Source organism: Gadus morhua, chromosome 17 (assembly GCF_902167405.1).
Source record: "Gadus morhua chromosome 17, gadMor3.0, whole genome shotgun sequence".
NCBI lineage: Eukaryota > Metazoa > Chordata > Actinopteri > Gadiformes > Gadidae > Gadus > Gadus morhua.
Genome location: NC_044064.1, coordinates 1985564 through 1998632, shown reverse-complemented (window position 1 = coordinate 1998632; position 13069 = coordinate 1985564). Strand labels below are relative to the sequence as shown.

The window sequence follows — 13069 nt, the reverse complement described above, 5'->3', positions numbered from 1 at the left end:
AGTGGAGCAACTGTCACACGATCCAACCTCTTTCAAACGGACAAGCGCAAAGTTAACTTTTCAAAGCCAATGGCATAATATTCAACATATATACCCTTTTTAACTGACTCTAACGGAGTTTGAATTCCTTACATCCATTGTGAACATGGTTTTCACCGGTACGTGATTACATTTGCGCAACCATTTAAACATCTGTCCAACCTTCTGTTCGGGAAATACTGCCAAAGTCACATACGCCTTCACAATGTGTCTGCAGTATGAGCTCATTACGTCGTTCAGGAACGAGCCAAGCTGATCATTATAACCAGCATACATCTAGTTGAAAGTAAAATACCTCAGTTCGTTTTGGAGTGCTTCGTAGTCAGCAAACTCGACAGAGAAGTTCAGCTTCCACACAGTCCTCTCCTCTCTAAAGGCGACACGACCTGCAAATCCCACCCTATGTCAGCCCTCCTCACTGTGCTAGTGCCCCGTTGAACTTGAAGGAGGTCAACAGGACACTCCTTCAGGTTCCACAGTGGTGCTGCAATAGTAATACAGCACCAGCACCACCACCTCCGCCACCTCCATCACCACCTCCGCCACCTCCATCACCACCACCACCACCTCCATCACCACCTCCGCCACCTCCGCCACCTCCATCACAACCACCTCTGCCACCTCCATCACCACCTCCATCACCACCACCACAGAGAGAGAGAGAGAGAGAGAGAGAGAGAGAGAGAGAGAGAGAGAGAGAGAGAGAGAGAGAGAGAGAGAGAGAGAGAGAGAGAGAGAGAGAGAGACCCTCCGAAGTGTATCACCCCAACCCCTCCTGTAATGATCTTGTCATTGGATTCATAATTTTTCGGTGGATGTTACTTCCAGTACACTAGTCTGTGAAGTTCATTGAGGTTTCCCCTGCCAGCTGTAAGGATTCCTTAGAGGATGTTAAATCCTGCGGGTGGAGTAGATGGCGTCAAGTATGACCGAGAAAAATATTAGCAGCTGTGACACTGTGTTTAAAAACGTTGTCCTTTTAACATATTTGTTATGGTCATTATCAGTGTGTTTTAAAAGGGGTGAAACATTGAATCCCCTGCGAATTTACACTTTAGAAAAGAAGATGTAAGCTACTATGTTGTCGTCTGAGGTCACGCGGCAGCAGCACTCTGTATGGCGTTTACATTCTGGGTCACCATAAGGAAACAAAGAACAACGAAACTTCTTAAAATGGAGGCCGCTTTTATTTAGTGTTATATATATTTTTTAAGTATTTCCCATCCCTTCACCCGATAAGAAACATCTCAACAAGGCCACCGCACATGACACGGACGCGGAAGTAAGACACACTTAAAAAAGCACAAGGCGACCATCGGCTATTCATCATCGCCATGGTTACACTGTGTTTATACAGCGCCTCATATATATATACCTGTGGACTGTGGAGGGAGAGAGGTAGGGGGGGGGGGATAAATTAATTTGGACCACCGACAGAGAGTGCAGAGCAAGCGTGCTGTCGAAAATACATTCCCTTTGACCTGGAAAAATGTCCTGTTGAATAAATCATGACACACAGACACACAGAGAGAGAGAGATGGGGAGAGAGAGCACACTGCAGCACACTGCCAACATCACGGCTACTTCCCCATGCATAACTTCCTCTCCTCTTCCATCCTGCTCCCTCCTCCCAGTCGTGCCCTTGAGGAAAAACCAGGACTGGGAAGGAAAATCGGGGTGTGAGAGAGAGAGAGAGAGAGAAAGAAAGAGAAAGAGAGAGAGGGAGTCTTAGAGAGAGAGAGAGAGAGTCTGAGGGAGAGAGGGAGAGAAAGAGTCTGAGCGAGAGGGAAAGAGAGAAATTTTGAGAGAGAGAAAGAGAGAGAGATCCTGAGGGAGAGAAAGAGAGAGAGACTCTGGGAGAGGCGAAGGTAGAGAGAGAGATGATGCTTCTCCGCGGGGGTGCCGGGGCGATGTGAAATCATTGTTTCCATGGAAATGGCATGCAGCCGTAAGCCGGTTATCAATTGGGGGTGTATTGACTCTCGTTAGACGGGGATATTTAACCTTCACAGGCCAGCCTCCCGCCGCGCGTGCGGGAGAATTGATAAAGCCTACACGTCTGCGCCGGAGCAATTGATGTCTTTATCATGGGTTGGCCGGGCTTACCTATAGACCCCTTATCCCCTCGGCCTCACATCTCCGTGGCAAGCAGCCTCCATTTCGCCGTCTGCGCCGGAGAATAGTAATTAAGCCGGGGCGTACGCCAATGGTGGAATGTGCTGTTGGGTTGAGCTACCTGCTAGCAGCTGTTGCACCGGTGTTGCTGGGAGTTTGTGTCGAAAGGCGACGGGTTTTGCAGCGACAGATGGGTTCCCGTTGGAAGGTCCCATGGCGTGTGATGTAACGTCAAGCTCAACGTGAACTCTGCCTTACCCCTGCCTGAACCTGCTGTCCGTTAAGTTCACCACAGGAACGTTTCATTGTTCAATGTACTGATCCTTTAGTGCAGTGGGTGGGTAGGGCGGCTTGACTTGTGACCGGAAGGTTGCTGGTTCGATCCCCCGGCTCCTCCTAGATGAGTGCTGAGGAGTCCCTGAGCAAGACGCCTCACCCTGACCTCTCCTGACGAGCTGGCTGTCGCCCTGCATGGTCGACTCCGCCGTCGGTGTGTGAATGTGTGCATGAGCTGTTGTAAGTCGCTGTAATGTACGTGCTAACTTCCCAAACTTGTTAGTGATGCTCCCTGAAAACGCTCAATCGTGCTTCACTTTTCCGTTCAGGTAACGCTCCGGTAGCCCTCCCCTCCACCCTCCCCTCCACCCTCCCCTCCACCCTCCCCTCCACCCTCCCCCCTGAACCCTCCCACCCTCCCCCCTCCCACTAATCTTCCCTCCCCTTCGAATACACCACCGTGGGAGAGGGAAACAAATAGAGGGCACTTAACCTTTCAGCCCGCACCTGTAGGGAATGTCCAACGTGGGGGAGACGGAAGAGGATGATGTGTGTGCGGGGGGGGGGGGGTGAGGATGGTGGTTTGTGTAATGGAGGTCCGCACATCGTGGAGGTGCTTCTGCTACCTGACACCCCCTTTGATTCATGTGGGATGTTTTACGACGCGTCTGAGATGCAGCGTCAGCACACCACAGGATGGGACTCTGAGTCATGGTATAGAGAGAGTGAAATACATCCAGCTCTGTATCGACTGTGCTCCCTCATCTCCTCGCCTTCCTCCAGTCATAAGAGGCCTTGATTAAACAACTTACATAACAAATAAATAAACACAGTCATATATATTTTTAGACGTAGCCAGTGGGCACACTCGTAGTTTTGACTTTCATCATCTGATTACTTCTAAAGTTTGTTTTGCCCTGGGGTCAGACGCTTTTTAATTTCAACACGCTAGAGAGGCGATATTCTCCCTGGATCGCTCACACCAGAGTCGTGTCGTGTCGTGCTGAGTTTGTGGCGTAACGCACACATTAACATCGAACCATGTGGCCCTGCTCCCGACCAGGTACCTGAGATTATTTGTTCACACTACGAGCAGGAAGCCTTCCAGACGGAATCGTTCACAGGAATAAACACAGACGGGCCAATTTACATCAACACCCATTAACCTGATTGGCATGTTTCGAAAGCCTGGACCGGACCGGCAAACATCGGGTCGGATTAATTTCGCATCACAGCAAGGCGTATGTGTGCAATTATTGGAAGATTGTTCCTCGTGGAGATTAATCCTTTTTCGTCAGTGGAACAAATCTTGATTTCCATCCGTGTGGTGAGACCCCGACGGATGAGAGCGGGAAGGGGCTCATTCTCCGGGATTTGATGACCGGTTGGTGTACATTCTGCTCGTCGCTGTTTGCTTGGCCTCGGCGATCAGGATACCTCTGTGTGAGGCGAGCGTGCACGGCGACGCGCACGATAACCACACGCCACAGAGTGCCAAGCACTCATAGGGTGAGAGAGAGACGGAGGGAGAGGGAGGGAGAGAGGGAAGGAGGGAGGCTGGGAGAGAGAGAGAGGGAGCGAGAGAGGGAGAGGGAGGGAGCGAGAGGGAGAGGGAGAGAGCGAGAGGGAGGGAGAGGGAGGGAGGGAGCGAGAGGGAGTGGGAGAGAGAGAGGGGGAGAGAGAGAGAGAGGTGTCAGTGGTTTGATTTCATGTTTAATCTTTTCCTTTTTTTTGCCACGTTTTGTTTTAGGAGGGAAACATTTGGAGCGAGGCCAAAGTAATTAAACTCCTGCTGACTGAGTACTTAGGTGGAAGAAATAAACAAGGACACATGAGGAAGAATGTGAAAAAAGTTTACAATTCCCTGTGCTTTCAAAAATAGCGCTTATTTTTGGACTTGGACGCAAGCCTAAGACTCGAAGCAAACTTTGCCTTGCTGTCATTCTACACATCTCTCTCCTCGCTGTCAGCTAGCTGGTGATTGCCCCATGGTAGCATTTTGACAAGCACTGACTATGAGGGAGAAATGTAAACGTAAACTTCAAATCCCGGTGGACGGCCTTTTATACACACGTCCGTTAAACTGTTTCGCTTCTCGTTGTGAATTCGAACTATAAAACATTCAACCCAAAAGAAAAACTTATTTGGAAAACTCCCTCTTTAATCCGATTAGCTCTAGTTTAGTCCAATATATGGAATGCAATACTTAATATAAATATCTGTCTATATGTCTGTCTGTATGATTGAACTATAGTTAATTGATAGTTAATTTGCAGCTACATTGGCATGATTATCGTCCTCAATGAGCCCGTCAGCTGATCTGCCATCAGCTGATCAAGAGCAACGTCCAGCTGATTCTTCTTCACCCTGCTCTGAAGCCTGACCTGTGTGCAGTCTGGTCAGCCACTATGGCAACACGTTCGGGTGTTGAGCAGTGTTTTGTTCTGAAAAGCAAGTCAGTTTTCTTCCATAGATGGTGTTAATCACTTGTGGGGGGTTTAGGTTGGGAGAGCAAGGGGAGCTAAGAACCTCAATTCACCATCTGAGCGTCCGACACTCCCTCCTGTTTTCATACGTGTCCAACGTCCCCGGTGAAACGCCCGGAGGAAACAAAGGCTCAAACCAGAGAGCTATAAATATATTGCTTACCATCGACGCAGTAGACTTCCATTGTGTTTTTCGGAATAACATTCAAATCGAGCCGTTCCCTCCGGGGCCGACTCTGCTCCGTTCGGGAGAGTCCATTGTTACAATTAAGTCAAGCGTCGTGCGGTTGCCTCAAGGATCTTTGTCTTCGGTGACAGCCAGGCAGGCGAAACACCCTCAGTGAACACACTCTCGCCAGCCCTCCCTATATTCAAACCGACCGCATGAAGACTGAAACGGAAACCAGTACAATGATGAATTATCGTCACATCCCCGTTTTGTATTTCACGCTCTCTCCTCGATATTGTTTCCCCTTCGTCCACAACAAACACGAGGAGGGAAATGCGAGGCGGCTTCCAAGGTCCAAGATGGAGGTCCAGGGCAAGGTTTGCGTGGAGGTAGCGTCGCTACGCGTTTAGCTTGGTCAGTGACGCTAGGCGTTTAGCTAGGTTAGGGACGTTTCCTTCGTACTATGCTCCGTTTGGAATGCAGGTGGAGGGAAAATGCGAGGCGGAATCCAATATCGAGGACCGGGCAAAGTTTGCGTGGAGCTATCGTCGCTAGTCGCTTAGCTGGGTTAGTGACGCTAGTCGCTTAGCGACACATGCTTCGTGCTGAGCTCAGTTTGCAACGAAGGTGTAGAGAAAAACGCGAGTGCAGGTGGGGAAGGTACACGGAGGCGATGGTCCGTCGCATCACTGTGTAATCAGCGTAATGAATTGGGGGGGGTAATGGCGGGAACACTCCAGTCCACGCTCGGATTGAGCGGGAAGGCGCGGCGGAGCGTGGCGTTCTTCCTCCTCTCCGACCTAATTGGGTGTTTGAGGGGCCCTGCATGTGTGTGCGAGACGGAGGGGGAGGAAAGCATGGGGGCCCCCCTAATTAGGGCCCCTTTGACGTCAGCCACTGCGTTCTAGGGCTCTGGCTGTGCCGTGCTGTGCCAGGATTAATTATGAGGACAGTTATGGGGGGAGAGGGGGGGAGAGTCACGTGTTGGCCATGCTGTGAACGGATATTAGGTTCCTTTTTCTCTCTTTGTTCCACTCTTGTGTAAATTGCCTTTGGCTCCGATGTGCTGTTTCCCATTCCTTGTGTGTTTATTTATTTGTCTGTTTCCTCGCTTGTTTGCTGTGTTTTTCTCTTTTATTGTGGGGTTCGGGGTGGTAAATAGGCGCTGGAGGATTCTGTACTTTTTACTGGAGAGGTTTTATGTACCGCCTTGTTGATGAGCTTTGCTGTATAGGGGGAAGAGCAATGTTCGAGTTCAGGGTATGCTATCTTCAACGTTTGAGTTCAGGGCATGCTATGTGCAACGTTTGAGTTCAGGGCATGCTATCTGCAACGCTTGAGTTCAGGGCCTGCTATCTGCAACGTTTGAGTTCAGGGCATGCTATCTGCAACGTTTGAGTTCAGGGCATGCTATGTGCAGCGATGTGACTTAATGAGCTGGTTGTTCTCGGTTCTCCATTGCAGAAACCACGATCTTCCGCTTGTGTGTGCAATACGAGGTTCCATGGTGAGGGGGCCACAGTCATGTTAGGAACCTAAACGCTGGCTTGGAGAAGGGGGGATTTGACATGAGACTTGGACATGGATTCTGCCAATCATGGTGCTGATCCCATTCTCGCCTCAGAAACATCAGAAGGGTGAAGCCATGACGTTCACGACAAATATGACACGAAGCCACACGCTAACGTCATGAAGGGGGAGGTCTAAAAGAGGTCAACGTTGACAAAGAAACACATGTAAGGGATCGTTTGACTGAAACCTGTAGGGACTAACTCAGTCACTTTTTTTGACACAAGCTGAGGTTCATCCAACTGAGATTCAATTTATTATTCTACAAAGTAAAGGTAATTTAGTAAAATGTAGAATAATAAATAAACTCACTGTAGTAACGAACAAATATTTATACCTTGAATCCAAAGCAAAAACTAAAATGACAGATTAATTTACTCATTGAGTGTTATAACCGTGACAACCATATGTTCTCTATTTCCACAGAGGGTTCAGGACACGACAGATACCCTGTTGAATCTAACGGGGCGGAACGTGACAGACTTCCTACTCAAGACCTATGAGAACCAGGGCAAAACAAGGTATTTTGTGTGTGTGTGTTGTTGTTTTTTTTAATCTTCTCAGTCAGAATCATATTGAAAGCAAACTAATGATGATTAAATAATTTAGACATGCTGACAAATTACATGTTCATGAAACAAGTGTATTTTAATCAAATGTCATTCCATCTCAAAGAAAGGGGGGCCTCCATGAGACAAACATTTCTATTCATTTAATTTATTCATACTTAAAAAAATAAAAAGTGGCATTAAAGACATGGATTTTAGTCAAATGGCATTCATTGGGAGGGTGTGACATTCACAGGCAGATGTCTTCCTAATTGGACGCTTTCAGCATCTGTCCTGGTCTTTGGAGACCTGTGGCTCAGAGCGGAGGTGGTGGCTCGGAGTGCAGAAGATCCCAGTTTCCCCGGGTTTCATCACTGTTTCTTCCCTGAAAGTTTCCATCACTGCTCCCATCACTACTACCACTATCACTACTAGGACCCGGTCTCATGGACACGTCGTCCTCTAAACAGCCCTCAGCGCATACTTGCACAAACTCCCGCACAAGAGTGTCAAAGTGTTGCCGTTTGGGTTAAGCTCTGTCTGTCACTCTGTCTCTCTCTGTCTATGTCTCTGTCTCACTCTCTACCTCTGTATCTCCGTCTGTATCTCTCTCTCTCTCTCTGTCTCTGTCTGTATCTCGTGATCTTACTCTTAGTCTGACTCTCACTCTATGTATCTTTCTCTCTCTCTGTATCTTTCTCTCTCTCTCTCTCTCTCTCTCTCTCTCTCTCTCTCTCTCTCTCTCTCTCTCTCTCTCTCTCTCTCTCTCTCTCTCTCTCTCTCTCTCTCTCTCTCTTCTCTCTCTCTCTCTCTCTCTCTCTCTCTCTCTCTCTCTCTGTATCTTTCTCTCTCTCTCTCTCTCTCTCTCTTCTCTCCTCTGAGTCAGAACGGTGTCCGAACTGTCCGCGTGTGAGACCAATTGTCTGTCCATGCAGAACTCGCAGCAAACGCCCATGTTGATTCATGTCTACAGCCCTTGAACCTCCCTGTCTGTCTGTCCCCTCACCCGCCCCCCCCCCCTCCAGATACGGGGGGATTTCAGTGGGAGAATCCAACTCCCAGGCCAGTCTCACCGAGTCACAGATCCAATCTGCTTTTGCGGAACTCCGGACAATATTGAAGACGTCCCAGGTAGCCATGTTTGTATTCCTAACAATCTGTTCTCAGAATCTGTTCCCCCCCCCCCCCCCCCCCCCAAACACACACACACACACACACACACACACCCTTACGCACTTATTGTATTTTGTACGTCCTGGCACTTAATCTACGCACTTATTGTATGTTTGTACATCGTGGCACTTAATGTACGCACTTATTGTATGTTGTACGTCCTGGCACTTAAAAATAGTACTTAGCATTGTGTAGCATATTATCCTAGCTACCTCAACTGTGTACTGGGTTATGGGTTAACCTAGTGATTGGTAGTGCTTGGCACTTGGTTCTATGAACATCCTTACTGTGCCGACAGCGATATATATTGTTGTTTCTCTTCTTCTGACAAATGCAGTTATTGTCAGTCGCTTTGGATAAAAATGTCTGCTAAATGCCCTAAATGTAAATGTTCCGAACTTTCCTATCGCATCGCATTTGAATGTTTTTCTGGTAATAGAGACCATTTTGGAGCCAGTCCAGGTTATTTCCTACAACGGCTGTGAGGACTGTTAGTTCAAATCCCTCTTCTGTCGGGGAGTTGGAACCTCATCATCCAGAGCTGCTCGTCATTAGCTTCCCTCCTGGAAGTGATTACTCGTCGGCGCGGGATTAACTCAGCTCAGCGTTATTCTAATGTCACTCATTACTTCAGGAAGCAACGGCCGGACGGGTTCTGGGTTCAAATCCCAACGTCGACGGCTAAACCCGGGTACCCTCGGGCAAACCGCTGCCTCATTAGCTAGCCCACGACACTCTGGTGCAGAGCCCCTCGAACCGCTCAGAACGCGACGGTTCCGGAGCACGAGTTCCCAAGACCTTCCTGCTCACCTGAACACCTTCCCGCCTACAATGCTCTCCCTCGGGTCCTCAGCAACAGGACGGACGGGTCGATCGAACTAACCGCCGAGAACATGGACGGACGGACGTGCCGAGGATCCTCCAACTATGGGTCATAGACGCATCATTTAAGAAGATGATGTTGATTAGTGTCCTTTGCAGAGGCGGGGTGATTAAAGTTGGCTTGTAAGGTGTGGTTCAGTGAGATCGGGCAGCATTGAGGTATCGGCCAGCCTGTTCTGACTCTGTGCAGCCTCCGTCCATGCTTTTTATATTTACCTTCAGCGGACAGAGTTGTGACGGTGTTGTGGGCGGTGTTGTGGCAGCGTTGGATTTTCACCTACGGTCAAAGGGGACAAAGTTATTTAACTTCACGGGAGGACTTCATCGCTCGTTAATTTGTTTATGAATAACTAGCTCCCAAACAGCTGAGGGCTGATATCCAATCCCGTTATTTTTTTTCATTTCATTTTTATTTTCTTTATGGGGATATGAAAATTGCTCTGTCTGCTCGCGGGCGCGTTCTTTAAAGCCTTTAATGACATGCACCTTTCCTTATCAGATGGCACGCAATCAACATCTCCAAACTGCTCCCGGTGCCTTTCAGGAAGATAGTTAAGCCGCATTTCAAATCGCTCGCCGCGTAGGCAATGAGCTGCGACTTTGATCAGGTCCACAGCGCAGGAGGAGGAAGAGCGAACCCTCCTGAGTTTATCCTCGCCTCTCCGCTAAAGTCTCATGTCTGCCATATGGATGGTGGACCTTGAGTCTGGTTTTCCCGTTGGCCCCGTTCCGGAAACAACACTTGTTGTGTCAGGTGGTCTCCGGTCTCCCGCTTCTAAACAGGGGTAGCCGTGGAAACAACACCACCAGCTGGGATCGTCGACGAGGGAAATATATGCCTGCAGAGAGCAAAATAGTCTGCCAAATCTGCTGCTCTCTGAAGCAAATGAGTGAAACAAGGACAGCGAAATTACCGACAAAATGACGTCAAAACAAACAGTCGCACGTCATCATGGGGGCATTGATGGACGGGTCGGGATGCTTCAAATGCCCCCCTACTGTGGTGCATTGTGGGAAGGCAGCAGACAAACAGAGGCTCTAGAGTAAGGCAGCTGTTGTATATTCTAATCAAACGGCGGCCTTATGCAAACACACACGTTTGCCATTTGTTTTTTTCTGTTTAACTTGGAAGTCATGCACCTGCACGCATCCGTTGTCACGCTCTCCTCCTCGAGCACGCCTGTTCCTTCATCCAGCCGGCCTCAGACTCTGCTCTCTCCCCCCCCCCCCCCCCCCCCCCCGACCCCAACGGAACAACGCAGACTAATTTGCCCTTTTTTCCTGCGGATAGCTTCGACCAAATCTACTTGCGGTGAATTGAGATCCACATCATTATGGACGAGGGGAGAGGTGAGTGGTGAGGGCTCCTCGTTCGAGGCCCGGAATGTTAAGTTAAGAAATGAAGAAAGCGGTTGGCATTTAGATTGCGTCGGTTTCAGAAACAAAAGCTTGATCCCCGATTTGGACGGCCTTCGGGAGGTCGGCGTGCACCGGCGGTCAGAGGTGAAATTGCTTGCGCGCCGAGCGTGGCGTCAAAAGGGGGAATAATCCGAGCTGCTCATCGGCAAAGCAGACGCCGGTAGCTGACCCTGCGCTCATACCCTTAGGCCGCCGACATCGGGGCTCGAACCCAGAACGTTGTGGGCTGGGAGGCCCGAGTCACTACACTGCTATCCTGCCTGAACTCCTTTAGGGACGAAGACACAGACCAAGACTGTGACAAATGCTACGCCACTGGGATGTTGGGGAAGTAGTGTGATCACTCCAGAACTGAAGAGTGTCTGGGGTGCCCGTTTTCCAACTCCTCCCCCTCTCTCTCCCCCCCTCTCTCTCTCTCCCCCTCTCTCTCTCTCTCACTCTCACTCTCACACTCACTCACTCACTCACTCACTCACTCACTCACTCACTCTCTCTCCTCTGATGAAGGCTAATGTCGCTTTAATTCCCACCACGGTGATGATGATGTAACCCTAACGGCGCTGCAGTAGCTGCCCCTGATTGTACTCTCTCTTAAGGGCTCCTTCGTCCTTTGCAGAAACGACTTTCACTCGGGGCAGTCTCAAACACTAGTCCCAAACTCTTTAATTTTACTACCCACCCCCCTCCTCAGTTTGAGGTCTTCTTCGTCTACTTTTTATCATACACTATTTCATTGTATCTTTTATTTATCTGATTTTTGTTTCCCTGCCAGGCCGCAGGAAGCGGCACTATGCAGAGTTTCCGTCTAATTGCCGTTTCTGGGTCGGCTGTTTGTTGGTTGTGCGGGCTGGGGAGTATTGAATGAAATGTCAAGTGTATAATTATGCGAGCGGCCTTATTCATAGCTCCGTGTTTGTCCCGACGGCCACTCCTTTTCTTCGCCGCCGTCTCCCCATTTCTATTTCTATTCCCCGACTCAAACAAAAGCTCTTTGAGTCGTCTATGAATGCGCGGTTTCCCAGACTCAAAGGGAAATGTCAACGTCCGCCTTTTCCTTTATTCCGTGCTCGTCCCCGGTTTTCTCTGTGAATAGCGGCATTGCGGCTTGCATCACGAACACACACACACACACACACACGCACACGCACAACACAAAACAGAGACACAACTCGGGCCCCCACCTGAGAGCCTGCATGGCGGCGGCGGCGGTAGAGAGGCACTCGCCGCTCCGCTAGTGAATCGCGTCGCAGAGCGGCCCTCGACGGAGGCGCCGCCGGAGTCAGGGATTAGTGCCGGCGTCCACTTGGCCCGGGCCGCCTCGTGCCCCTTCCCGGATGATCCCCGGGAGGAGACGCAGTGATGATGTCATCCGGCACTCATCCCCTTCGACTCCTCCCCTGTCTCTCCCCCGTTTCCCTCGCCCGCACCCTCCCTCTGTCTGTCTGTCCGTCGGTCTGTCTGTCCGTCCGTTCTTCCGTTTCTCTCGTCCTCCCCCACTCCCTCCCATGATCCATCCGTCCCTACCTCCCTCTCTTCCTCCCCCCCTTCCCTTCTCCTTCACACCCTACAGCCTACTCTTCTCCCTCTCTAGAGCATATCCCTCCGTCCTTCTCTCTCCCCTCCATCCCTCCCATCTCCCTCTCTCGCACTCTACCTCTATCTCCTCCTCCCTCCCTCCATCCTTCCCTCCCTCCCTCTCACCTTCAGTCCCTCCCTCCCTCCCTCCCCTCCTCCCTCCCAGCCTACAGCAATTTCTTCTCCTACTGTCCCTCCCTACAGCATATCCCTCCCTGCCTCCCTCCCTCCCTCCTCCTTCCTTCCCTCCTTTCCTCCCACCTTCCCTCAAGCTTTTCCTCCACCCTCCCACTCTACCAACCTCCCTTCCTTTCCTCTCTCCACTTAAATCTAGAAGGGGAAGAAAACTTTTATATGAATTACTGGATGGGATGCTTTGCCCATCCAGGCGATGTCTGAATTAAAGATGTGCGAAGGGAAGGAGTTTTGAATTAAACAAGCCTTGTACCTCCCTTGTCTTATGAATAGGTAATGAGACGCAGCCAAACTGAATGGTGTTTAACACAAATACTAGCAGGCAAAGTTCCCCGGTGTCCTCGCAGCGTGACATTTAAAACAAACGCAAGTGCTGGACGAGAGCACGTCGGAAAGATTGAACGAAGACAAAAAAAAAACTGGAAACTTTATTATTATTTCTTCATTTTTTCATATTGCCAACTTTATTATAATTGCGAAATGTGAAGTTGAAGTTAGACAAGCAGTAAGGCTTGTGGAGTGCCTGATGATGAATGGAGGGAGAGAGAGTTTGATGGGCTCAACTGCTTGACCTTTGCCATCCATCTCGCCAAACTGTGGTCGGCACTATTTTTGTCTTCTCA

General features: G+C 49.7%; 1 protein-coding gene across 1 annotated transcript in view; it reads left to right on the top strand.

Moving 5' to 3' along the window:
- Window positions 1–13069, top strand: part of LOC115529572 (phospholipid-transporting ATPase ABCA1) — a 156781-nt gene that overhangs the window by 87971 nt on the left and 55741 nt on the right. The window contains exons 33-34 of the mRNA XM_030338370.1: window positions 7081–7175; window positions 8228–8333. Of these exons, the coding sequence (XP_030194230.1) occupies window positions 7081–7175; window positions 8228–8333 (201 nt within the window). The remainder of the gene's footprint in view (window positions 1–7080; window positions 7176–8227; window positions 8334–13069) is intronic.